This window comes from Rhea americana, unplaced genomic scaffold (genome assembly GCF_003343005.1).
Source record: "Rhea americana isolate MKP2758 unplaced genomic scaffold, rheAme1 scaffold_27, whole genome shotgun sequence".
Lineage (NCBI taxonomy): Eukaryota > Metazoa > Chordata > Aves > Rheiformes > Rheidae > Rhea > Rhea americana.
The window spans coordinates 3136502-3163811 of NW_028186390.1; the positions used below are offsets into that span (position 1 = coordinate 3136502).

The 27310-nt window shown below is 38.7% G+C and overlaps 2 protein-coding genes across 4 annotated transcripts in view; one reads left to right on the forward strand and one right to left on the reverse strand.

The window, feature by feature from the left end:
- The window catches only part of NRDC (nardilysin convertase), a 30224-nt gene extending 16821 nt beyond the window's left edge, over positions 1-13403 (forward strand). Inside the window, exons 15-31 of the mRNA XM_085308038.1 lie at positions 952-1056; positions 1282-1405; positions 1830-1916; positions 2284-2403; positions 3839-3890; positions 5014-5164; positions 6319-6446; positions 6776-6938; positions 8206-8237; positions 8541-8679; positions 9233-9280; positions 9629-9681; positions 10296-10379; positions 12146-12236; positions 12557-12673; positions 12962-13051; positions 13186-13403. Coding sequence (XP_085164164.1) covers positions 952-1056; positions 1282-1405; positions 1830-1916; positions 2284-2403; positions 3839-3890; positions 5014-5164; positions 6319-6446; positions 6776-6938; positions 8206-8237; positions 8541-8679; positions 9233-9280; positions 9629-9681; positions 10296-10379; positions 12146-12236; positions 12557-12673; positions 12962-13051; positions 13186-13383 — 1782 coding nt within the window. The 3' untranslated portion in view covers positions 13384-13403. The remainder of the gene's footprint in view (positions 1-951; positions 1057-1281; positions 1406-1829; positions 1917-2283; positions 2404-3838; positions 3891-5013; positions 5165-6318; positions 6447-6775; positions 6939-8205; positions 8238-8540; positions 8680-9232; positions 9281-9628; positions 9682-10295; positions 10380-12145; positions 12237-12556; positions 12674-12961; positions 13052-13185) is intronic.
- An 833-nt stretch (positions 13404-14236) lies between these two features.
- OSBPL9 (oxysterol binding protein like 9) overlaps positions 14237-27310 on the reverse strand; it is a 57368-nt gene continuing 44294 nt past the window's right edge. For all 3 annotated transcript variants that reach the window (XM_085308042.1, XM_085308040.1, XM_085308039.1), the window contains 15 exons: positions 25381-25474; positions 24742-24843; positions 22319-22478; positions 21616-21728; positions 21179-21297; positions 19652-19737; positions 19183-19357; positions 17959-18043; positions 17569-17679; positions 17086-17149; positions 16833-16973; positions 16100-16178; positions 15652-15743; positions 15054-15189; positions 14237-14939 (listed from right to left, as the gene is read on the reverse strand). In XM_085308042.1, coding sequence (XP_085164168.1) covers positions 14865-14939; positions 15054-15189; positions 15652-15743; positions 16100-16178; positions 16833-16973; positions 17086-17149; positions 17569-17679; positions 17959-18043; positions 19183-19357; positions 19652-19737; positions 21179-21297; positions 21616-21728; positions 22319-22478; positions 24742-24843; positions 25381-25474 — 1632 coding nt within the window. In that variant the 3' untranslated portion in view covers positions 14237-14864. The remainder of the gene's footprint in view (positions 14940-15053; positions 15190-15651; positions 15744-16099; positions 16179-16832; positions 16974-17085; positions 17150-17568; positions 17680-17958; positions 18044-19182; positions 19358-19651; positions 19738-21178; positions 21298-21615; positions 21729-22318; positions 22479-24741; positions 24844-25380; positions 25475-27310) is intronic.

Below are 27310 nucleotides of genomic sequence, written 5' to 3' on the forward strand. Positions count from 1 at the left end.
CTTCTATGAATTCATTAGCAAAATGCAGCTATTATAAAATTGGAACTAACTAGCATCTCCTAACAAAAGCTTTCCCCATGAACAGTAGAGAACAGCTAAAACTTAATATCTCTAAAGGCTGGCTATTTAATGTCGGACATAGCAAGACCATCTGTTGTCCTACACACACTTTTACGTTYGATCTCTGATCACTGCAAAGGAGGTTGTCCTATTTGAATTTTGACYTCATCAAGATGAAGCTCTGTAGTACTGAAAGCTTCGCATTAGTCATCTTGATTCTTTTTGATACTCCAAGCTAAACTTTTATGCTCCCAAAACTTCACTGCTCTAATACAATACTTACTTCCCCGTATCAAGTCAGGTAGGGTACAGAAAATACAGTTCACACTGAGGAAACACCGACTATTAAGACTCCTGCCTTTCTGGCCACTTGATAATGTTGAGGCTGAGTCTTACACAGCTAAAAGACAGTCTGTACTTTCATGTCCAAATAGGAGGATGCTTTCCTTCTCCGGATGCACATCATCCCAGAGAACCTGGGGGCGGAGCAGAATCAGAGAGGTGCCCATACAGCTCCTCAGCTTTTTCTAGGTTCCAGATCACTTTAGATCCTGAATTGCTGGGCTCACTTGCCTTCCCCAGAGGCAAGGAGCTCATTCTACTGGCATTTTAACTTGGCAGATTTAATGACTATAAGCACATGCTAAAGGCTGTTTCTTCTGTAAAGATGATGTCTCTGGTGTTTCAGGATTCTCAGAGGAGTCCTGAGCATTAGATAGGGTTATGAAATATATTTGGTTTAATAACTAAAACTAAATGCAGTAACAAACAGCTTGCAACCCATGCTCACATAGCTGACCACTCAAGCTCTTGTCTGCACAAAGTTGGTATTCTACTTTCCTGATTATGTAAAAAAAAAAAAAAAAAAAAAAATTATTTAATTATTTACAGACAGATCCAGTTGACTACGTGGAAAGCCTTTGTGAGAACATGCAGTTGTTTCAGAAGGAGGATTTTTTGACAGGAGACCAGCTCCTCTTTGAATACAAGCCTGAGGTAAATATTCTTTGAACTCTAATTGTATGTTTTGGTGAAGGGAAAACGTAGGCATACTGGGGCACATTTTTTGCATTAATTGGATCACACTTGCTTTATTGAGAAACCAAATCTCTCTTTAAGCTTATAATGTCTTGTTCTTCATGTGTTCAGATTAAGAACTCTTAGCAGGGTCAGGCAGAGCCAGAGTTGCATTTGAACTGAAGCATTATCTTGAACTTGCAGATCATTGCTGATGCCCTTAACCAGCTCACACCTCAGAGAGCCAACCTTGTTTTGCTATCTGCTGCCAACGAGGGCCAGTGTCATCTAAAAGAGAAGTGGTTTGGAACACAGTACAGTGTGGAAAGTAAGACAGCAGGAGAAACTTAAGAGAATGTCTGATTTATGCGCTAGGGCTATTAAAAGGGTGACAGCACAAAATGCAACAGTGTGTGTTTTAGGAGGGAGGGACTGTGGTGAGCCCTCCTCTTGGTGGCTGCTCAAGTACGGAACAGAGGAACAAACACCACGGTGAAGGACGAGGCGTGTTGGTTAGCTGGACTGCGAACGCACGCGGGCCTGATTTGCTTTTAAACAGGGCTGCTTTGGTCCTGTGCTAAGAGAGCTTTAGGAAGGGATGTAGACAGAGCTATGGTGAACCAGATGACATAAAGAAACTCTATTGTCCTGCAAATGTTTGTGGAGATAGAAGCTAACAGATAAAGCAAATGTTCTAGAGAGTAGAATAATATCTTCCTGTTGAACAAAATGCATTCCATGTTTTTTAATAGATATTGACAAATACTGGAGTGACTTATGGGCCAGTGACTTTGAGTTAAATCARGATTTACACCTTCCAGAAGAAAACAAATACATAGGTAAGGCACCTGAACATGAATGAAATCTTCCCTCAATAATTTATTTGAGAATTTGCTCAGATTTTGACACACTTTTTATTTCCATCCAAACATAAACTTTTTTTTGTAAATTAAAAAATATGTGAACTATGTTCACCTACATTTTATTTAATGCTCTTTTATTTATAAGTTTGAGAATTGACTAAGATGCAAGTTTATAAATCGGATAATCATAAGAGAGCAGGCCTCACACAGTCAGTGAGAACTATCACTTGAGAAGGGGAACTTTATTTGCTTAACCCTCTGCATGACTTCTAAGACCTATGTCTAAGACCATTTCATGTGGCCGTGAAATGCAGTAACTTCCTTTTTTTTGCTCTTTTGTTAGCCACTGACTTTGCTTTGAAAGTTGCTGACTGCCCTGAGACAGAATATCCAGTCAAAACGTTAAGCACACAACAAGGCTGTCTCTGGTACAGGAAGGATGATAAATTCAAAATCCCCAAAGGTAAATGGCTTCCATTTTACTTCACAAACTGCAAGGAAAAAAAATCTCTGAAGCAATGGGCACTTGAGTAACTCTGGTAATCTGCAGGGCTTGTTGCTACTTTTTGCCTCTTGTGTTTCATGTGAGAGTGCTGCTTTACCTGCCATTTCACGTATAACCCTCCTTTTTGACTAACTACGAGAAAGGTGTGTTCAGACTTTTGTCTTAGTAGCTGTAATCTGTTTGCTTTTCTTTTTTCCCCTCGATCGTTCAGGAACTTGTTTGTCTAGGGATTTTCTGCCAGTCCTGGCTCTGGTTTGTCTTAGTCTGGGTATAAGGATGTGCAGCTGTTCAATGCTATGGAAGATTTTTGGTTTAGGCAGTTTATAAAAATCGAGATGCCAGCTTACTTAGATGYTGTCTAGAAATATGACCACTCCCAGCTGTGAATTGGGTTCCCCTTATGCACAGCACTGCACATACATGTTCCCATGGCGTGAAAAGATAGTTCTGAGATTCAGCTGTGACTTRCAAGCTTYGGGTCACGGTAAAATTGCATTTTCRTTTTTTGGTAACCCCGAGATTTGCCATTTCTAATGTAAATTGTACATCAGAGGAGGAAGGGATATTGCCTTTTTCATAGTGTGGGACAAGCTACACAGTCATGCAAAATTTGTGCATCTCATCTGAGCACTGTTTGGAATTGCAGCTCTACCAGTAATGCACCCAGATTCTTAGGGCTTTCCTTGCAGGAAATCCCTATTTTTAACRGCTGGAATTTTTTTGAAGGGCAGTAACCCGTAACAGTGCTCAGCATTTAAAATCAGTTCTTACTATCAGCTCTTCCATAGTCTTTTTGATATATTTATCAGCCAGGATAGAAGAGAAGCAGGTAAACTACTCTGTATCTGCTGATACCTCATGTTAAAATTACTGAAAAATACTGACTTCTGGAAGTTTGGCAGACAGAATATGTGACTGGGACCAAGGCTTGAGAATGAAGATGCATGTTTAGTTAGAAAAACTACAATCTCTTCCACTGAAAGAGAAAAATGCGACCTGGAATTGAGATGAGTGTGGAAAACATCTTGCTGTTTTCAAGCAGAATGTCACAGTTGTTTGGGTCTGGTAAACAGACATTTTGTGGGATTTTCTTAGAACTCTCCTTTCTTTATATTGGTCCCATCATGTGAGTTAATATTTTACAAAGCACAGCTTTATTTTTCTAATATTTGATATTTTTAAGGGAGGATTTGAGGCTGAAAGTGAGAAGACATTTGGTGATGAGTTCATATAAGTAAAAATATATGTTTGTAGCTGAATGACCATTTTCTTTGGTCGTGGTCATGTCATCTTCAAATCATGACCAAAGAATAACCTGATAGAAATATATTTGGATTTGGAAAGCTGCCACTTTTTGTACAATTGCTCATTTAAGTCTTTTTCTCYTTACCAGCTTATGTTCGTTTTCATCTGATCTCTCCATTGATACAGCAGTCTGCAGAGAAGTAAGGATTATGTTATTTGTGCTTATCTGGCAGAGTAAYTGAACTCTCATGTGTAGCTAAAAAGTACAGAAAAAGATTAATTTTAAAGTGGAATAAATTCAGGCTGCTTTTCCTCATGTTCTTACACTTCTGTAGTGGTTTTATCTGTAGCTGGATGAGGATGGTTTTCAGGAGAGCAGTACTATAGCAGACAGACATACGCAAGTAGCATGGTGTGTCATTCCCCAGTGCAGATTTCGGCACATTAATGTTAAGAGCAGCAGTGCACATACCAGGAGGAAGTGCTCAAGTAAGGAAAAAGAGCAGTCCGCAGCCATATGCAAWCCCAGCAGCGTGGGAGCAGGTGAAGAGACTATCAACAGCTTTTGGAACCAGCTGTTTGTTATGCGCCTCAAGACTGAAGTTCTGYACATGCAGCCCTTCTGCTAATCTTAGGCTAGTGCTGTCATTTGTAACAAATTTCATAATGGTTTTATTGTAATTGTGCTGAGACCTGCACAAGGAATGCTTTGGGAATGCTTTTATAAATGTTTTCATCAGGACTTTGTTGGTTTGCATGCTGAACCGGAGTCTCGGCAATAACAAAAATCTGGAAGTACCAGAGTGCAGTTCCCACTTTGCAGCCTCATTCTCTGTAGCTTATTTTTATTTCAATTCTTATTATAGCTCAGTAGATAAATAGCAGTCTCATTACTCAAATCTTCAGGATAGCAGAAGCTTCTTCAAATAAAACTGAGGGAGTCCCACATTCCTTTAAACAAAGTATAAAAATCTTATTTTCTGTGTGACTATGCACTATTTTGAGCATTGACATGTTACGATTCCTGCTTTTTGAAAAATCTTAAACCATGTGAAGTTGGAATCTTATTCAGTGCAAAGGATAGTTTAACGTCAAAGTAATTTTTAACTAGCCTTGTGTGCTTTCTCAGTGAAGTGAAGTTTGCATTCTGKATTTCTAGGTTTTGTGAAAATTGGTTTTGAATATGATTTTACTGAAGTATTCATTTCTGTTGGAGAACTTCTCATGTGTACCATCAAACTCATTGGCCTTGAATTTTTTTTCTCTCTCTCCTATTCCATCCTTTTTTTTTTTTTTTGACTCTTCACTCCCTTCTCCATGCAGCATAGTATTGTTTGATACATTTGTAAACATCCTTTCCCACAATCTTGCTGAACCAGCTTACGAAGCAGACGTTGCTCAATTGGAATACAAGCTAGTAGCTGGAGAACATGGCTTAGTTGTTCGAGTGAAAGGATTCAATCATAAACTACCTGTAAGTACTGCTGCTCTGCTAAGAACATGTGCGTGCTGCTTTTCTGCTAGCAGTAGTTGAGCTGCTTGTCTGAGCTGCCTAGAAAATTCAGTTTCTGTATCATTAGAATGACTTAGAAAACTCTCTTGGCTGGAGTTTTCACTGTTTAGATGAGGTATTTTTAATCGGAAAATTTCTATCACTGAATATATGTTCAGATATAGGGAAATACAGAAAACACTTTTTCATGTGGTTAAAAAATACGTAAAGTTATAAAGATACAGTTTTATTCGCTTTTACAAGCTCAAATTACTGACCTTTGGCTGGCTGCCTTCCTTCAGGTAATGCCTGWACTTCCATTAACTCTAACAGCTTTACCTTTAAACGGGGCTGCGAGTCTCCCATGTTCCTTCAGCATGTTAAAACCCATCTATCTATAAGCTAACGCTATTTGCACGTTGTCCTAAGAAATGTACCTCAAAAATAGTTCTGTTTACAATTTGATTTGGGAGATGCAACTTCCAAACATGCTCATTTTGGATGCAGGGTTTTTTTGCTGAGTTGGTGAAAGCTATGAGAGCGGGAGGACACCTGCTCCCCTTCCCGTGCTGCCGGCCRGGCGAGACATGGCAGGCCCAGGTGGAGGGCACGTAGGGGCTGGAGCGTAACTCTCCGCGGAGAGGCGAAGCCCAGCTTCCTTAGCCCTTCATTGCAAGGGCTTGGCTGGAGTCTTTAACAAAACTGTCAGTCATCTATCAGACCTGTTATTGTGAGATTGAACAGAAAAAGCCAGAGATGCAAATAGCCTGCCCCCTTTTTAATCACAGATACTGCTCTGTCGTAAAGCTCAGCTGTAACAGGAAAAGCTGAAATATCCAGTACAGAAGCGTTGACAGTATAGGCCAGGTTTGTTTCAACAGAATGCCAAACCTTCTCTGCTTATTTAGGGTATTGAAATTATGTCGTTCACTTTTTTAAAATACTGTCCTCTTGAAACTGACTGTAATTTGGTATGTAATTGTCTAGGGAAGAATGTCTGAGAGAATTGAGGAATGTGCTTTAGTAATAGTCTGTGTCTTTTTTATGTTGATAAATAGGGATTTCTTTCTTTRTATAAAATTCGGTTTAGACTGGTCATCTTTTCCAAAAATGACTTGAAACTGTTTTCTTTCCAGCTTCTATTTCAGCTCATCATTGATCACTTGTCTGACTTCAGCTTTACTCCAGCAGTTTTTGAAATGATAACAGAGCAGCTGAAGAAGACATACTTCAACATCCTCATCAAACCTGAGACCTTGGCCAAGTGAGTTTCTGTGGGAGGGCAAACGGTGGCGGCACCCTAAGTGTTGAGGTTGAACCGGAGAGCTCAGGTGCTCGTGGAGGCTCTTCCAGGTTAGCTTGTGCCTTAGAGAGCTCGAGTGGCTCTGCAACCAGGGTATCAAACGTGGGGGTCAGATGGGAGATCCAGCTAGCTGCCGCCAGCGGTGGGTGCGTAGGGAGGGCAATGAGCCCATAGAAACGCTTCTGGCTACCATCTCCCTGTCTCCAGTACATTCCTGAATCAGACATGGGATCTTTTATGTGAAACGGCTCTTGACAGTTTGTGATTTTGTTTTCCTTCTCGCGCTGCAGGGATGTGCGTCTTCTGATTTTAGAATATGGCAGGTGGTCCATGATAGATAAGTACGAGACGCTGATGAACGGCCTTTCCATCGAGTCTCTCTCATCCTTTGTTAAGGCTTTCAAATCGCAGCTCTTCGTGGAGGGTCTTGTGCAAGGAAACTTCACAAGCAAAGTAAGTACCGCTTCAGCAGCTGACCCTTACTGAACCTCGGACTTAAAACGTGCTTAAGTGCAGTTGCCACAACTCTGACGCTGACCTGCCAGCTGCTGCCTCTTTGGTGCCAGCAAACTGGAGGCTCACTGGTGCTGGGCAGCTTCACCACTAACTGCTCAGGAGCACTAGTGTGGATGGGTCACTGGGGAGCCCTTAACTGCCCATCTGAAGACAGGTTTTCTTCAGGAATTTGGATGTGAACTGCAGAGAGGGGAAAATGTGGTGGAAATATGCCTGTAGCCTGTTTCCACTGTGGCTACCATTTTTGATATTGTTTGATATATCGATTTATTTGATATTGTCAACTTTTGATGGTGGTGCTACAGAGGGAGGCTTCCCTTGAACTACATCTTAATCTGGGATGTTGATTGCCAGCATGGTTTGAGTAAACCTCACTGAAGGTCTGTCGTCTTTGATCTCATTAAACACCTGCAGTATCTGTTGAAGACTTCTACCCTGGGATTAGGTCACACACAATCCTACGAAGCTGTTTAAAATAGGGTTGTAACAGGGCTTAGCCCCACGAATCCAGCATCATGAGTGCATACGTATGGCTAGGGAGAGGAGCCTCCTGCAAATGTGATATATCCTAAGAAGTTTGTCTTAACTGGCAGCATTTGTCCTCAAACTGTTTAAAGCCTCCTAAGGGAAACTTGGTGATGTCTTATTGGAGCTCAGGTTCTTGCAATGTCAGCTGTACCCTCTTGGGCTACAGGACAGAAGACGGCCTGAGAGTTTAATCATGATTTGTTGAAAAATCTTCGTTCAAAATGTTTGTACTGTTGCTGCTAAGTGTTTGTGAGCCTGTCAYTCCTACGTTAGTTTTCATCTTTCACTTGCTTGTTCCGTTCACTCCACAAGCTCGGGAATCTTCTTCCCAGAACTCCAACTTCATGTGCAGGACRGGGGCCTCCCACGTGCATCCCTCGCTGCTGTGATGGCTGAAGCTTTTCTCCTATTTTTGCACTCTCCCTGCTGGGAAATTAAAGTGCAAGAAGCTGATTGGAGACTTCTGCTCTGCTTTGCAGCATAGGGTGGAGGTGTCCCCCGGGGGACCTGGGAGAGGKCGAGTCCTCGGGGAGGCGGCGGGACATAGGTGGCGTGCCAAAACGTGGCTGTGCTCTGCTTGGAGATCACTTTCTCAAGCGATGCACTGTAACGTGTGCCTGTGAATTGGAGCTAATTCTCTTCTAACTAAAACTTATGTTTGTGCTTTCTGTCCTAGGAAGCCAAGGATTTTCTGAATTACGTTGTTCAGTGAGTATCTCTGACTCCAGCACAGTTCTCACCGGGTAACTAAAAACAAGTTAAGATTCTTTATTTGGAGGAAGGCCTCAGGGTGGGTGCAGTRCAGAAATTGTTTTCTCCCATCCTGGATACGGTGCTGCCGGTGTTCCCTGGAGGTRGTGATTCATCATGGCAGCTTAAGCAGAACATTATTTTCCTCTTCCCAATACCAGAACAAYGTCAGTCTGGGCGTGTGAACGTCTRGGGTGCTGTGTTGTTTTTGGCCAAGCTGTGAGCAAGAGGTTGACACTTCGCTGTTTGTGCTTCTTTCAGAAAGCTGCAGTTCGCTCCTCTGGCCCATCCCTGCCCCGTTCAGTTCCGGGTGGTGGATCTGCCAAACGCACACCTCCTCTGTAAGGTGAAAACTCTCAACAAAGGTGATGCCAACTCTGAAGTGACAGTTTATTACCAGGTAACGTGTTAGCTTTGTCTGTACAAGTTTATTCCCGCTGATACCTGCTGGTGCTGTACTTGTATTTACGTCACAGTCTTGAGGGCCAGGCTCGGAACAGGGATTTTACAGTGTGTGGTGAAAACTGGCACAAATGCATCCGTTTGGCCTCAGTGGCTAAAACCCTGSTGGGCTCTCAAAGCACGTGGTGTTTCCTACGTGGGCGTGCAGGAATGGGTCGTCACGCCTGTCTCCTCCCTTTCCAAACTGGCATCTTCCCTTCCCTGCCTGTGCTAGCAGTAGCAGCTGGGTTTTGTTGCCTTAGTTATTTCCTAGTTTTCCTACCACTGAGCTTATGGTCCTGGGTGAAACCCCATTCTTCTGCTTCAAAAGCCATTTTCATGCTTCTACAGAAGCCAAAAGGTTTTCAACTGTTCCTGTCGTGAACTGTCATGTCCTTAATGCTGCATTCCGCACTGAGGTTTGTATGTCACAGCTGCCACCTTGATCTGGACTGTACTGTCGCACTTAACTCCATGAAATCACCCTAAATTCTTCTCCATTTTCTTTTTAGTCAGGTGCCAGAAACTTAAGGGAATATACCCTTATGGAGCTGCTTGTGGTAAGTTGGTTGGTGTTTGTGTCTTTTTCAAGCAGGCGTTTTTAGTAGTCGTAACCCGGGAAAGTGTCCTCCCTGAAAACAGCGCCTGGAGCTAAGTTAAGGCCGTGGGGCTAAATGACACGAYGGTGGGAGTGTTGCTCGCCCCGATTAGACTCTGAGTGGTTGGGACAGGACACCCAGACTGCTGGAGTGATGGAAGCTATGGAGGGCAACGTTGCAGCCTTTCCTAATTCAGTGGGGAAAGCAGGTGCCTGGAAAGGCAGCAGTTCGTTTTTACCCGATGTTGCAGTCAGGGGTGGCTACAGAGGAGCATCGCTGCTTCTGTAACTCACTTGTACTCTGTTCCAGATGCACATGGAAGAGCCTTGCTTTGACTTCCTGAGAACCAAGCAAACCCTTGGGTGAGTCCRTGGTATCAGCATAGCTCCTATCTACCTGCTTTTGCCATTCCCTAGTATTTTTACTTTGGAAGCCTCTTCCTGCACAGGGCTAATTCCTGACTTACTGTAACTGAACCAGCAGCATTACACATCAAACCAAGAGCACCCTTCAACACAAACTTCAGCCTCGTTGCTCTAGATTCCTAAAAAAAATTTGTATTTATTACCAGTAAGCTAACTTGGAATTAGTGAGCAGAAAGTCGTTCCTTCCGCTTCCCAAATAGTTTTCCATTCCATGTGCTCATGCCTGTTTTCATTTCCATCGTGGAAGACTCCATCAGAGGCGTCCTCTATTCCAAGAACCTGAAACAAGCTTTCCACAGCTGCAGGTCTATCACTTTCTGTTTGAACTGGTTTGCAGGAATTAACAAACACAAATACTTTGGGAGGCTTAAAAGGATTTCCTAAAAATGAGAAAACATTGAAGTGCTTTGGTGGAGGCAATAGTAGGAATAAAGAGTATTTTGAGGCTTTATAACTGAGATTATTTTGTAAAAAGTGCCAGTACTATTCTAACTTGTAGGGGAGAATTTTTGTGCTTGTGGAATGACTTTTTTGTCTCCCTTTGCTTTAAGCTACCATGTGTACCCCACCTGCAGGAATACTTCCGGCATTCTTGGATTCTCCGTCACTGTAGCAACGCAGGCAACTAAGTACAAGTAAGTGCTTGGTGGTTGATGTTTCCAGCCTCGCCACAGCGGTCAGGCGCCTCAGGGCTGCCCGTGCTCGCGTCCGGTGAGGGCAGCGGGGCCTCTGCCCCGTGTCCAGCCGGGGCTGCGACACCAGCACCGCGGGGCCCTGCAGGCTTGGCTGGAGGCGGCTCACGGAGCCGGGCCAGCTTCGTTCAGGGCAACCAGGCTKCAGGGCCAGGCGCGCGCAGGATCCACCTCCTCAGCGGTTAATCAGAGCGATCTCGCAGGCTTTAGGCTGCACGGTGGCCCCCAATCTTTTCTTAGCGCGTCACTGTGAGGAGCATTGACCATGACACCCCATGTAGCTGTGGGAACACAAAAGAAATTGAAACTGGCTCATAGGGTCCAGAAGACYGTTGTGGTCAAGAGCCGTGGGGCAGCCAGGGGGCTGGTGAATGTTTAAGTTCATCACGTTGTGCTGTGCAAAGGGATGCTCTAAATGGCACCTGTTGCAGCTGCAGACCGAACGCAAAGACCACGGTGCAGAGCGCCGGTGTCAACTGCTTTCTGGAAGAGTGATGTGTAACAAGGTGGTCAGTGGGTGATGCACGTATTAGGTAGTAAGCATCTAAGACTCACTGGATATAGTGAGGTGTACTATGTGACCATATTACATGCCGTATTTTGTTTAAGTAATGTACTTACGCAGCATCTAGCTGAAGAATAATTACTGAGTGACGTTCATTTAATTTTTTTCTTTGTTTTAGTAGAATGGGTCACAGCTGACTTTAGGTTGCTTTTATGTGCACCTGCTCTCACGTACGAGTTAGATGCGGTAACATTCACCTGCTTCAGGCCTGCAACTTTTATTCAACGAGGGGAGTTGTATGTGATCCCAAATTGAATGTGAAAGCAGCAGCTCTTGTGTTAGCTTGTAACATTGCTGACATAGGGACTGAAACAAAAGCAAAAGCCTTAAGCTTCTGAAACTGCTGTGGTCCTAACTTGAATAGAGATAAGTAATTCAGAGATTAAGTAAAATATCACACTGCCCTTTAACTTACTCTCCCAGGAGAGAACACTACATAGCTTCTCTTCTGACCCAGTTTCAGCAGCCAGACTGCTATTATGTTTTTGTTTAAAGCTGGGGCTAACTACAGGTATTTCTTCCAATGACCTGTACTAGGGGAAWGACCTGTCAAAGTTAAAACAGATATATGAAATATTTGCAGCTTCTCTGTTAGTAAAAGTTTAATTAGCCCAGAGTACTGCTGCTGCTGATTTTTACATTTGAATGACACTTCCAGTATTGAGGTCTGTCTCATCTATGAAGGTTTAATATTTCAAAGGTGTCACACGCCATCACGTCACGTACTCGTTTTCTTTCTTTTCTAAGTGATTAGAATTTAACCATCGATGTGCAGAGCTCCAAGTTGAAATTTAAAGTGCAGCCCTGCTGCAGCACGCTGTAGCCAACATGGCTATGTTTAGTTTACCGCAGCCTGGGTTCCCTGATGGGTTTAACATCACAGCAGCTAATGCCTCTTCGGGGGTTTATACAACCCTCACTGGTTCTACAGAGGAGTCCTTCTGTTTGACCAGTACTTGAGCTAGAGCACTGGTTTGATACCCAGGAAATAGAACAGCTGGTGGTTACAGGTRTGCGATGACAGAGAATGGGCAGCATCCCAAGCATTCCGTCTTCGTTTAATTGAGTGTTGTTTGGCTACTTTACATGTTAGTGGTTTTTTTTTTTCTTCTCTCCTGAGATGATTTAACTAACTCTYTTTTAGTTCTGAATTGGTTGACAAGAAAATAGAGGAGTTTCTTTCTTGCTTTGAAGAGAAAATCAAGCATTTAACCGAAGAAGCTTTTAGCACCCAGGTAAAAGTTGATCTTAAAAAAGCTCTTCCCTTAACTGCTAAACGATATCCAAACTGGAGGATGGGGTTGCACRTCTCTGGTTTATTTCTGAGGCTTTCTGAACAAAGGACTCATTTTTGAATCCTGCTTCTCCCTCTCTGCATTCATTCTGTTGACACTTCTCTTCTGGAAATTTACAGTTAAAAGTCTGAAAACAATTAACTGCCTTGTTTAATGTAACTTAGGATTTCTTGTGGTATCACTGAACACAATAGATAGATTGTAAATTGAGGTACTTTAAACCCTTTGAAACCAGTTGTTTTGTTTTCTCTCAAATGTAGGTTACAGCTTTAATAAAGCTTAAAGAATGTGAAGACTCCCATCTTGGAGAGGAAGTAGATAGAAACTGGAATGAAGTTGTGACACAGCAGTATCTCTTTGACAGRCTTGCCCGTGAGGTAGTTATGAATTACTTTCAAAGTACAAGTAATCTAATTTTTTTTTTTCTTAATAAGGCCAAATGGAACATGGRCACTTAATTTTTTTGCAGCCATGCTTTAAAGGCAAAGTATAAATAGAATAAACTCCCCTATTAGAGTGATACACTGACCCTAAAAATACATGTTACTCTTAAAGGTGGTTGTTTTAGCTGATGAGATGTAGTTCATAGAGATGCTATTTTGTTTAAAATGACTGATCCATCACTGTGCTATTTACACCTCATCCCTGATGTTTGTGGGTTTTAGATCGAAGCTTTGAAGTCTGTTACTAAATCAGACCTGGTCACCTGGTTCCAAGCTCACAGAAGCAGAGAAAAGAAAGTGCTGAGTGTACACGTGAGTGTTGCCTGGCAGTTCCATGTTGTCAATTAGATTGCATTTAAGTATCTGTATTTAATTTTTAGGGCAGATGAGCACTGAAAGAGATCTAAAAGTGAAGAGTCAATTTTCTTTTTTGGTAACCTTTCCAGGTGGTTGGATTTGGAAAATATGAAGGAGACTCAGAGGTTACGGCTGTCTCAGAAGTACAGAATTCTTCATCTGGTGAAATACCTCATCTTACTTTCTTACCCCCATCCTCCTTGATGACTAATGTTACTTCCATCAAGGACATCAAGGCTTACACATCAACTCTGAATGTTCTCCCTTACCATAAAATATTAAAATAAAAATGACATCTTGCCCTGCAGTGATGTGTAATACAGGTGCTTTTTACAACTTAACCGTTGCAAAACTTTTTTATTAACAAAGCTGCAGTGGTAGCCGAGATGAGGAAGTCCATTCAGGTACGGAGGTAGCTTCCCTCAAGAGGTTTCCAGCCAGCCTCTCTCATTAATGTCCAAGTTTGTTAAGAACAGGCACAGCGCTGACTTCCAGCTGCAGAGAGGGGAGGGTTGTTTTCTCTTTCACTAGAAAGACACTGTGCATTCCTCTCCCGCTGTTTGAAGGTGGAGGCTGCCTGTCATTTGCATCATTYCTACAGTGCTATGGCAATTGCTTAACAGAAGTTACATTTCCTCAAAGAAAATATTCTGCAGTCCCCCTGGAGGAATTAAAAGTGCATGTGGAGAAGAAAACAAAACCAAACTTTAAGGCTTCAATCTTAGACTGCTTTTTTAGTTTTTACATATCTGCAAAGTAGACAAAACTGAATTTAAATCAAATTAATGACAGACTTACTTAAACTGTGGAAGGAAAAATAGTTTGATTGCTACCTATAAGCTGCTTTCTCAAACATTATTTAATTTCAGGCTAAATCACAGAAACACAAAAGGTTCCTATAGCTTTAGCTAGTCATTAGAATTAAGGCCAGACATAAGTTTCCAGAAAAATTCTGCTGTGAGTGGTGCAAATTCTGTTCCTTTTGCTAGTTTATTAACTACTAGCTAAAGTTTAACTAAGAACTAGGTTTAGCTAACAAGGATTCCACTGTAAAATTTTGTACTAATACATTTCACGTAAAGCAAATGATCAGCACTTAGCTGCAAAGGTTTATTATGAAATAAATAAAAGTCCATAAGAGAAGTTTGAAAAATCTATTTTATGAAGCTTTAAGATGCATTGAGTAGAATTATCTGTGGTTACATTTTAATCTCTAAAATAAAATAACAAAGTTATTTTGGGCAAGACACTGAAATGCCAAAAGATTTGATTATCATACAGGTGGAAGATAACATTTATGTAGCATTTTCTAACAAACCATCCCATCAAAGGAATCCTCATATTTACACATTGCAAACATTAGCTAGATTTAAATGACTTGTTGTTGTTTAAATATGTAGGACCCAGGAATATTATGCAACTGATACCAAATGTCATGGCCTTCACAGTGGTTATACAAAGTGTATACTTCACAGCCCAGATTTTCCATGCTTTAGAAGCATTAATAAAAGGGCTCCAGCAGCCTGCCTTTGAAGCCTGAATATACTACTGTTACAGCAAAGTCCAATACTGCAGAGCCAAGACGTTTTCTGTTTTATATAATTGCTTATCTGCATCAGTAAGTCCAGTATCCCTGAGATAGGAACCACTGTAATCGGAGGGGACAGGTTCTCCAGAAGTTACATACATGATAACTGATGACTATCTTGGTATCAGATGTAAACTTCGCTAAGCCAAGGCTTGAACGTTTTCAGTTTTTATAACCCACTTAATGTTTACTGGCAGCAAGTCGTTTCAATAGTGGCTCATCATAAACCCAACATTCTCCATCTTCATGGAATAACTAGAAAATAAAAGGAGGGTAATAATCAAATGTAAGCTTTTTATGACTAACTTGGAAAGGAACAGTAAAATGCTACCGGTCAGAGAACACTGGCAATGTTTGAATAAAGCTCACCCTTGTCTCCCACGAGGTCTCACTCTCCTTTCTGGCTCTGGCTTCAGCTCTTTGTCTTTCTTCAAGCCTGTGCTTTGCTGCTGTAGCTGCATCAATGTCTCTGATTTTTAAGTTATATGTTACATCTTTCCACAAGCTTAAAAAAAAGAAATTTGAATGGAAAAGAGACTGCTTTATGGAAGCAAACAGTGCTAGGAGGTTGTAGAAACATACTACTGGTTATTAGTTATCACTACTTGTTTGAATTAAGGTAGGTCTCACTTACCAAAAGCACAGAAATAAAAAACAATATATATTGAACCACAATTGCAGTGTCTTTTGCCAGAAGTGGGCAATTTGTAGAGAGGCTCTCTCTCTGGATCTCCCTGATATTGGGCTCCTGAAAAGGTTGCAGAGAACTGCAGGTTTTCACTTCCCCATTAAAACCCAGACCTGCTCGTAACCTGGTTCTATCCTGCAGCAAGGGCCCACTGCAGAGCACGGCAGTTCCATGCAATGAATAGTGTTAAGGGCATCCAGTTAGTGAAGCCGTTTAATATAAACTTGGGTCCTTTCTAACTAAAAATGTCTTAATTTTCGGTTTAACTAAAGTTCTTACCAGCGAGACTCATGTTCTTCTTGGTCCTCCAGTTTCCTTACCTTCTTCTTAATTGTAGGCATTTTCTTGGTATCTATAAAGACAGCATTCTCCTGGAGAGTGAGRGGTTTWAAAAAAAAATAAAAATAAAAAGAATCAGTTCTTCATATATACTTTTCACATGCATGCACCCTCTTATTCTAGTATACTGGCTGTGAGAAAATGCATTAGCATATTATTCTCTCTATTTTTATAATAAGAAGAGTCAGGTTACTGTAATAACAAATTAACAAAGTAAATCCAGACTCTTATCCTGAATTCAGCATTCTTGTGATCTTTTGGGACTCTTCAAAGGAGTTCCAACAACTAAAGTTAGTATATATAAAAAAAAATTTAGCACTTACTTAAACTCCCACTTTTGGTAAAAAGGAAAAGAAAAAAAAAAACACAAAACAAAAAACTGCTTTACCCCTGTTGCGTATTTTGCGTACATGACACCATTCCATTCTCCTTCAATTGAGCAGAAGGGTTTCTTGTCATTAGGAGAACTAAATAGAGAAAAACAATCATTTTGTATTTGTATTACACGAAGCAAAAGACCCCAAAGGATCAAAACTTTACCCTAGTTGCATTACAGTCTTTGATATGAAGGGCTTAAAGTGATAATCATAAGCATATATTTGTTCAAGTTGCACAAACCCTTAAAGAAAATGCTGTTCCAATGTAAGAAAGGCCTTGCCTTAGGTCTGCAGTTAAATAGTAACAGGCTTTCAAAACAGATTTAGAAGGAACTAGAGGTCTTTGAAAGGTCTGAAGAACTCTTAAGTTTCTTCCCCATACTACTGGGGAACACAAACACTAGTTTAAGAATGAGGTGCGTCACAAGGTGACTGAAAACCAGGTTATAAACAGCTTTTTGCCTGCATTGCTTTCTGATCTTTATATTACTGCTACAGCAGGCCTCCAAGAAAGATGAGATTCTCCCCTGAATTCTGTGTACAGATCATATGCATAGGGTCTAACCAAAATACACCATGAACAAATAGGAAATGATTTGCAGCAGAACAGTAATGACATGCTAGTAGTTTACTGAAGAGAGCTGCTTCAGTATTTTAAACTGGTGTATAAGATTAACTTCTTTAAAAACAGCCAGCATTTAAGCAGAGAGAAGTGAGATTAACTGAAGAAAGAAAGAGGCTTACAAAATTTCAGCTGTAATTCTGTGCTTCTTTCCTCCATAAAATGGTTTTGTGTGGAAGACTATGGAAGCATTATAGCCTGTCTTTGAGCAATTAATACTGCATTCTCCACCAAGTTCAATCCATGGTACAGTGAGAATAGATCTGCAATAATAAATAAGTATTTAAGGGTTATAAATATGTAACACTTAAAGGGTTAAATAACCATTTAAGTATTACAATGCATTAAAAATGAAAATATCAGGTATTTACTTGCCTTCCATAACCATTAGGGAAGGTCAAAATATAGTGTTCATCATAATCTAGGCATGTGACACACCCTATCAAAGAAAAATAAAAATAGATTTAAAAACATCCAGCAAAATTTCTACAAAACCTTTCATAACAATCTCTTGAAATACTTCATGAAAAGGAGGTAACATAGAAAAGGAAAGGTGAAGGGCTTTATTTTTTCATAGATGCCGAGTACGCTTATCTTCTAGAGGTTAGTTTCTATGATTAGCTTCTCAGTATGATGAGCTTCTGGGAGAATTGTGCTCACGAAGAAACTGGGCCCAAAGTGATTTAAGCATATTTTGTGTAAATTTTCTATATGGTGAATGTGAAGTTTCTAGATATGTAAAATCTAGATCTATTAATTCACATGTTCCTCATGTTTAAGAGAATGAATTGAAATATTTTCTGTAAAATTTGAATTGCAGAAAGTTAATTTCCCCTTATTAAATTCACATGCACTTACCTTGCCCTATATTATGAACGCCAATAGACATTCCTAGGAATTTTGACTTGGTCCATATATGAGCATTGAATTGTATCCTCTTGCTAAAACACTCTGCATAAAATGCTGAAACTGAAGGAAAAAAGTGTTAACAAGACATCAATAATTTTTTTCCCCAAATTATTCTAACCAGGAAATATTGCAAAGTTGCAGAGGGCCTGATACTTACACGGCTACAGAGTTTTCAAACTGTTTCTCATGAAAACAGTCTACAGAGAAAATGGCTTTTAGCTCAAATTYATACAGAAAACATAAATCCAAGAGTTAAATAAATTAAAAGCTTTCTTTACTGTTGCTCCTATCCAGATAAATGAGATACCATCTCTATTAGCAGAGGTATTGTCAACTTACTTGGAGGATGATGAGAGACCTGCTCTGCCACAAATGTTACACTGCTTTTACTGACCCAAGGAATTGGTCCTTCTGAAACTGGTTCCTGCAAGATAATAAACAGGTTTTTCATTCACTGATGTTGCTTTCAAAACACCAAGTGAGTGGATGCTTCTAAAAGAGGCTGTTTCCACATCTAAAATAGGCATCTAAAAATGTATTGCAAATGTTCTAATATATTTGCCCATTTGCTAATTTGAGTAAAGAATAATTCCTTATTTCTGAACCCATGATGCCTTTTAAAGAGCTTCTAATTTCTGTCCTCTTGTTTTTATTATAACTGTATTTACAGACATGTCCATTATACTGAAACTCCAGTTAAACCAGAACAATCACATATAAATCCAATTAATTTCTTATTAAGTAATAGCAATTGGGTGGCAAAAAGTTCTTTTTTGCTTCTGAGCAAATCTGATATGCATATTAGTAATAATCAGATTATGTGCATCATACAACCATATAATGTATTCATTTCCTGTGGCAAAACAGGAAAACATAGAAGTGGCAGAAGCACCAATATAGTACTGTCCTTCTGCCAGCACAGTCCAAATGTTCACCTCAGAAACAACAGGAAGATTTAATCAAACAAATAGTAAACGCAAAAAATACGAGCGAGAGATAGACATTTTACTTGAGATCAGTCCTGAACTACACAGGATGAGAAATGCTGATTTTTAAGTAACTTAATCCAGAAGCGTGATGTGGGACTGCAGTGGTACTTCAACCTAGAAATTCGCGTGGGTCCACAATGTACCTCTGATAAAAGACAAACCTCTTCAACATCAAACACTCATTAAACTGGAAAAACAATACACCTCTCAATCACGTTAGGACATACTACACCGAGGCTACATGAAGTATTTTAGCATACGGTCAAGAATAGTGCCTCACTGATTAAAACATGAGCTCTTCATTCATCATTTGTGATTTCCCAGATTAGAAAGCAACGCTTCTTGGGATTTGTTTGGTTGGTTGAGTTTTTTTGTTTACTCAAATTTTTGCTATGCAAGCTACTTTAAACATCACCTGCCCAATGAAAAGGAGAAAGGGAAAAAAATCAGTTAAACATATTGCCACATTTTTGTCAATAGCATAAGCCATTCCGGTCAAGTAATTAATAGAGCTTAGGGAATTACTTGCAAGTATTCTAAGCACCAGAAAAAAAAAMAACACTAGAAAACTAACCATATCGTCTTCACCTTCAGTGCCTGGTAATACCCAATGACATCGGAAGATCTCGCCCAAAATGGGATTGTAAGGCTTTTTAGCAACCGACCCTTTTCTTCCTGCATGAAAAGCTGAGAGGTACCATTTAACCACTTGAACCATTCGTTCCTTTGGATCCTTCTGGTCGCTAATGCTACATGGGCCAAAAGAGAGAAAAAAAGGACAGGCAATATGTAATAAAGCAAGTCACTGCTTCCCAACAGGAATCAACATTTACGTACTAATGCTTCAAGTATTTTTACCTCAAATGCAGCAGATTTTTTCAATAGCTAGAAGTTTGACTAAACTACTGTGTGACTACTTTGACTAGCTTTCAAGTTTAGATCAAAATCCAAGCATTATTATTCAAAAATTATTTTTAACAGTCCACAAGGGCCATAAACAATATCAGAACCAGTTAAAATGTTCTACATTGAAAATCAAATACCTGACAAATAAGTCCGGATGTGCAAAGAAGTCAGCATACATTTCCAAGAGTGATCTTCTTTCCAGGATAAAAGTTGGAAGAACCACCTGGGAAAAGAAAAATAACTTTAGAAATCAAGATATTAACTCTACATGCTAATCATAAATGGCTTACAAACTGCCCAAGGCTTTGTATGGCTCTAAGTCGACTGTGTCCTCAAATTTACCGATGAGTTCTGACATATGCAGGTCAGTTGGCATCTTCTGTATAACCAGAGGTCTAAACTGAACTGCCTCTTGTCTTCTGTATGACTCACACCCAAAGCACACTCAGCTGTAKGGCTGAGCTTATAAAAAGCTGTTCTTTGCTACAGTAACRCTAATCATTTAGTGTTAACACTAAATGATTTAAATAAATAAATAAATAAAAAACACWAAATAACACTAATTTAGTTTCTTCTGTGTCTACACTTTCAATTTTCATTTATAGTCAAAATCTCAGTCCATTTAGTCACATTTGCTTATATATCCAATGGAAACTAAATTTTCAGTCACCTCTATCAAGATGAAGATTAATCTYTCCCCTACCACTATTCCTCCCCAACAGTACTCACAGGATCCACTCATGTGGATCAGCTCAGTCTGATTCAGTGTAGCATAAACCACTGTTGAAAGTAGCACAKATTGTTGTAGTTGACTTTAAAGCGATGCAGGCAAGAACCACTCACACAATGCTTTTTAGCAGCTTGAGATCAGTAACTTTTTGAATATTCCAGGAGTCCCTAAAACAGACCTATTTTGAATCGCTTACTATTCAGGACAGCCAGAAACCTTCTGTATTTACATGGCAGCTACTAGCTACTTCCTCAGAAGTATTTTCAAGTTCATCTTTTCATTGTCCATTATGAGTTCCACACCAGAGTTCAGAAAGTCATCCACTTAAGGAAACTAATGATATCTGGAATTAGTTGCTTAAGTTTAATCAAGGTATCTAGAAAAATCAATGCCTCCAAAATGTTATTCATTGCATCATGAATCACATTCTGAAGTGTCCAGTTCAATACCTGCCAATCTCACATGTAGCATTTTAAAATAAACAAACAACTTACTCAACATGATCCCAATTAAGTAAAGCATTTCATTATATGCTCAATTCCCTCTTATTTTAATGATATCTTACTGAATGTTACCATAGATTGGGACCTTGTAGATCTTTGTTCTAGGAAACAGAAGGACTGGAGAAAGATTACTAGCACATGCAGCAGCATCCCTCTTATCCCAAGTCTACAAACAAAGACCAGGCTCAAAGAGAACAAATAGCTATTTTCCATAGCAACCTACTTCCCCAATCTACAGGATTTTAACAGTTGGATGTATTTATTCTGTGTTCATTTTCCCCCTCCGAGTAACAACTCCAATTACAAAATATGTCACACAGATTACAGCTTAGCTAGCTCTCAGAACAAATGTATATAGTATTACTTTAATATTGAWTTGATTTACACAGAATTCAGAGTAGCTTCCATAAATGAACAGTAGACAAGCTTACCTTGGTTAGATCCATCCCTAATCTAACTTGTGACAAGAGGTGCATGATAACACTCTTATGTTCTTCCACTGATTCTCCTTCCCCRTCGTCGTCTCTGTCATCAGGAGGATCAAAGAGATCTAAAGAAAAAGACCGGATAGCTTTCATTTTATTTCACTGAAAGATACAAAATCTTCAAACACTGGCTAAATTTAATTTAGCRTATGTATTAGGTGTCAAAAAAAACTTACTCATAAAAGGAAGATTTTTAAGTCTTCAAATCTGACAATTCTTAGTAAAGAATTAGTACATTAGTAAATTACATTAGTAAAGAAACACCAGATAAACCATTTTCCACAAGTATCATATCATATATATGATCATACATCTATCAACATAGTTTTCAAACAGATTAACAACAGAGAGCTCCCTAATGAAAGTTAACATAGTCCTCTTACCAGCATCATTTGTCCCATTAGACATGGAAGAATTGAGGGACTCTGTGGTATCTGGACGTTTCAGACTACTTCCTGTGCTGCTGCGAGTCAGAACAGCAGCAGATCCTGAAGAACTAAACAAGAATATTAAGTTCTCCTGATTCACAACAAACTAGTTTAGATCAAGTTGTTGTAATTTGACGTACATTAGCATCAGTTTCCTAAGGAGTTCACCAACAGACATTAGCATATATGCTACATGCTGATTCACACAAAACTTAAAATGGAATGGAGCCTCATGCCTGGGAAAGCCTGCAGCCTTAGGTCAATAAGATAAAGGCATAAAAAGGCTGACTCTAATTCCACTTTGAAACATGTACAACCTCTTAAAATTCATTTTCTAATTAAAAACAAAAAAATAGTAAATAGAGATTTTGGGGAAAAGTCAACTACTTAAATGATCCTTCTCACACYGAATAGAAAATCTTTATTTATCAAATATTGCAACAAATGTGTGTGAAATACCCAAAACTCACACATTCATTCTCTTTCTGAGCTGGTGGTTTCCCAAGTTTGGTCTGCATTAGTCTTGTTACATGAAACAGTTTTTTGCCAGTATGACTTGTTTGCTTATTTAGATTAACTAACCCCTAAAAGTAGACAAGCCATGCACTTATAGATAAAAACTGTATTCAGCAGGTACTGCAGTCTTTCAGCTACTTACTCTATACATCGCTTTGGCGAGGAACTGCTCTGGTAGAATTCATCAGCATCGTAGAACTCATCCTCACTGCTTGAGTAGGAAAAATCTGGGACTGTATTTGGAGAGAGATTGACATGGCTTGGAGAAGTTAGGCTGCTGCTAGGTGCTGACTGTCCACTTCCTACAGAATATTAGAAAGAATTATAGATTTAATAAAACAGAAATGATTTAAAAAATAAATAACAACATAATTATTTACATACATGAAGTCAGAAATTAGGAGGGAGCTGAGTTTTAAGATGACTGGACAACACAATCAACACATCAGATCAGGAAAGTAACAGTCAATGTAGACAGATGAATGAAAATTTATGCTAGGTACGTAATTATGTTTTTTTTTTTTTTAATTAGAAGATTAGCTTTCATAAGGAATTGTAAACAGAGATGATTATAGCAACTACACATACTTCAACAGTGCAAACTGGAATAGTGTATATGATACTGGTCTGTTCATCTTAAAACAGATACTGCTGGAGTTAAAGCAACAAAGTATTCAAAGACTGAAATAACTTGTATGAAATAATTTATAAGACTAGCTTATATTTAATGTAAATGAGCAAGAGAAAATACAATAAAAGCATTAAAGACAATGTAATAGGGATTTCATTTTCCTTTTTCAAAGCACAAAAATTTTCTCTGTTACATTAGATGTAACATTTAAAATCAGCACACAATATAAGAATCTTCCTCACAGTTTAATTACATGCTGTATAACTCATTTCACATGAAACATTTGAGGTCAAGGACTCAGAATTTAAAATTCTTTTTTTTATAGTTAGTAGTACCTACATAATACTTAATTATTAAAATTCTGTGGAAAGAGTATTAAACCTTGAGCTTCAAAGGTTAAGCAAATCTCTAGYTGTTAGCATTCAAGCTGACACCTCCTGCTGGGAAGCAGATTATCCCACAGCCACTTTCTGCAGGGTTCTTAGTGCTTCTGCTAGAACAACTGCAGGTAGGTAATGAATTAAGATAGATATCAAGTCTAATTTAAGATGACAATTTCTACATTCTTCCTACTTTCTTATGTCAAACTGAAGACAAGAGAAGAACAGACAAAAAAGGAGGAGGATATAATAAAATATTTATCAAATTTCAATTCTTTGAAAATAAAGTTTTATAAAGCCAGTGGCAGTCTAGAACTTACTGTATGGATATTTCTCCTTCATTAAGACTTTAAGTCAAATTATACATTCTTGAAAAATTTGTAAGTTAAATTGAATTACAAGTACAAATACTTGAAATACAAGTAGTTAGTGAGGCTTTTTCTAGAATTACATTACAGCAATATAYCAGGTCGTATTTTTTAAGTTCTATTTAGTTTTGGAGACATTTCATCACATTTTTCAACAAAAGAGGATTAGCTTTTAGGTATCTGAACACAATACTATAATCTAATAAAGTATTACAAGTTATGTAGGTTAATTTCATTTTAAAGGTAGCATTTTAATAATTACTCTTTAACTGTTAAAGCAAGAAAGCTGTAGAAATTAACTTCAAATAAACCAGAAAGGTGATTTTACACCATAAAATAACTTACAAAATTATCTATTTTATTTCAAATGAATATGACTGTTTCATAGGGATAGGGAGGAATCAATAAAAAAAAGAAAGGTCAGGCATAATGTAGTTACTGCAAAATCCTTGTGCTGATTGCCTCAAGATTGTGATGGTGGAAACAAAAAAGCAAGCTAGCAGTATTCCTACTTAAATACGATACTTAGGAGCCAGAACAATTGATTTTAACACAACACTGAAATAGATGTTGATTAAAAGCAAGATGTAGGCTGATATGACCATGATCATTTGCACATGAAAACAGTCTATGGTGGAAGAGATTAAAACCTGAATAGAAGGAAAAACTTCAGGGTTTTCAAGAAAAATCATCAAGTCAAGGAAGAAAAATTAAGGTTCTGTGGAAGATTTCATCCCAGTCAGCGTTTGGAAAGCAAAGGCTACACGTTTGGTGCAGAAACTTACTGAGAGAGCTGATAGTTGCACCACAAAGGCACAGAGAGACTCCTCTTGTTTCAGAGCTATTTCTCAGAAATACAGCAAATTAGTTTTTGCTGTATTTCTCAGAAAAATAGCAAAAGTTAGACCAGCTTATATGTTTATTAGGTTAAGTCAAGCAATTGTATGCCCCCCTGCCCCAAATCACATCAGAACAGAAAAGGTGAAACTCTGATGAAGCGATCAGTGCGAGTATCAGTGTTGCTCACACGAGATAAGACTAAGAACAAAATTGCTAGCAGTTTAAACTCTTCCTTTATAATTGGCCTATATAACATTATCATAATAGATAGTTACATTAGCTTACAGACACTATATATTCAGGTTTTGTTACTTGTACTTTGAAAGACAGTCACACAAAACCGTACCTGTACTATTTGGTGTCGGAGTCTGATTTCCAAGTGATGCTACCACAGGTCCCACTGGCAAGGATGAGGGTCGCTGCTCTGATTTRCACAACTGAGCAGGTTCTAGGGGGATATTTTGGTAAGTTAAACTAAAAAACTCAAAACCCATCTTTAAATAGGAGAACTGTGCTTTTATTGGGAGAGTCCCCACTGTTTTACCTCATTCTGAAAAAAATAAGTCTTTGTCTGTAAAAGCCAATTACATTGGAAAAATACATTTTTCCATCATTGTTACTTAGCTTTTTTTTTTTCATTAATAGGCAAAGATAGCATTAAGAAAAAAAAAATCACAGTTAGTAAGGTTTTGTTTTCTGGAAACTATAGTTTCCATTCATTCGGAAAAAAAAATWGAAATGTAAGTTAGCAATTTAGAACCAAAAAACCAAATCAGCACATTCACAAAACAGGCTCAGGCTGGCTCTATGCTTCCCACTCCTTCTTCCTTCACACTGCTGTGGTGTGTGCACCAAGTGCAGTGCATCTGTTTCGCAAACACAACACAGAAGCTACCCACCATCACATAGCCTCTGCATCTAGTCTGCAGTTTCGTCCTCCTCTGTTCATTAACATTTCTGCTGTGCTGCTTTCTGTGTACCATACCTGGAGGTATGACAGTCTGGGAAGGCATTGTGCTGATCACCGACGCTTCCAAAGGACTAGGCTGATACACTGCGTCAACAGGATTTATAGTACTCTGAGATAAAGAAACAAAAGTACAGTCTTTTCTTAATTAAAAAAAGAAAAAAGAAAAAAGAAGCACAGATAGTAAGAATATTTTGAGTGCGAGAAATGCCCAAATGCAAGATAGCAAAGTCCTGAGAGAAGAAAAATGACACATAGATTGACAGTTGAAGACATGAGAAATACTTTCAAAACAGTAATACTTTGATTCATTTTGTAAACTTTAAAGTACTAAACTGAATTTGCTACAGATTTGAATTATCTTATAAAAAGAGTTCTGTATTTCAAGTTTTATCTTCTGCTATGTTTTCCAATGTCCATTAATAGCTATTGTGTGCAGGAGGAAAAAGAACAAAGCATCTGGCAAAATTAGGATAAGTAATCTGTATTTTTAAARACAATTTCTTCAGAAAATAATTTGTCCAGACAGCATTAAATCAACACAGGAATTAAAATAAGATATTTGCACATTTACAGCCATAAAGTGGCACTTCGTTGCCAAAATTCTTTTAAATACAAGCTGACAGTTTTCAGTATATCTCCAAGAACATTTCAATTTACTTACAAACTCAGGCTCTCTGAAAACCAAGCACCAACCCAACTCAGCACTCAAAARTCACTAACTTCAGAAAATGTTCTTGGCTTTTTGATTTTCAAGATGCTCGCTGGATAAGCAGCAATGTCTTTTAATTAAATTTAGCACAATTTTACCTTCCTTAACTGACCTTTTATTCTGTTAAATTTAACAATTAGTCCTATATAGGTTTACATGCAAAAAACAGAATTGCCACATGGTTCTGGCTAACAACTGGGCAAAAGGCAGGTAAAAACCTTTTCCAAACCTCTTGCAATTAAAAAAACAATAWTCTGTCAGAACTGTGAAAATCTTTGTGTTGATTTGTTAGCAAGTCTTGCTACTATACTTAAATAGAAAAAATATCAAGCACAGAAAGTAATATAATACTGAGTTCCATTTCTAAAAATGCTCAGCTTAAAGATAGAAAGAAAAAAAGATGAGCTTTGCTTTTAATTTTAATCTGTACGCTTAATCCTATCTTTTTTTCAGATCAGTATTTAAAATTTTACTATTAAAAAGAGACAAACTTCTTCCCTTCCTTTACTCTTAAATAATTTTCATTTGCATGTAGACTAMGGGAAACTGGTCATTTTAATCTTCCTCCCATCTTCCTACACATGGAACTAGATGATCTCCAGAGGTCCCTTCCAACCTTACTGATTCTGTGATTCTATGACTCTACGGATGACTTTTCTTGCCTCTTTTGCTAGTCAACCCTTATTCCGAACTCTATTCCTACATCAGAATCAGCAATCCAATTAAGATTTTTTTATAGCACAGAATTTATTTCATTGAAAACACCACTACTATTCCCAATTTATCAAAAAACAAAAAACAAACAAAAAAAAAAACAAACAAAAAAAACCCAAAAACACAAATCCGTCCCCTAAGCTTTGGCTGATGTGGCTTATGACTGACTGACAGGCAAATAATCAATCCAGTACATATACTGCTATTCTACTGCATTTCAGCTTAGCAACAGCCATCCCTTATATCTTACTTCAACTGCTTCTGCAATTATGCATGCAACATAAGTAGGTCCTGTCCCACATATTTCACAGTTAAAATCAYGATCAGACCTGAGAGACCTTAAGAAGCAAGATGAGTTCTATGATACASAAAATATCATTGCTATTTCTACCTCCCCTAGCTTTCAGAAAAACTAAAAGTAGTATGATGCAGAACACTAGTATGATACAGGAGAAAAGAGCAACTTCACCTTTGACTTTGTATGCAGGATTGTAACCTTATTCTTAAATATTTYTCTGTCTT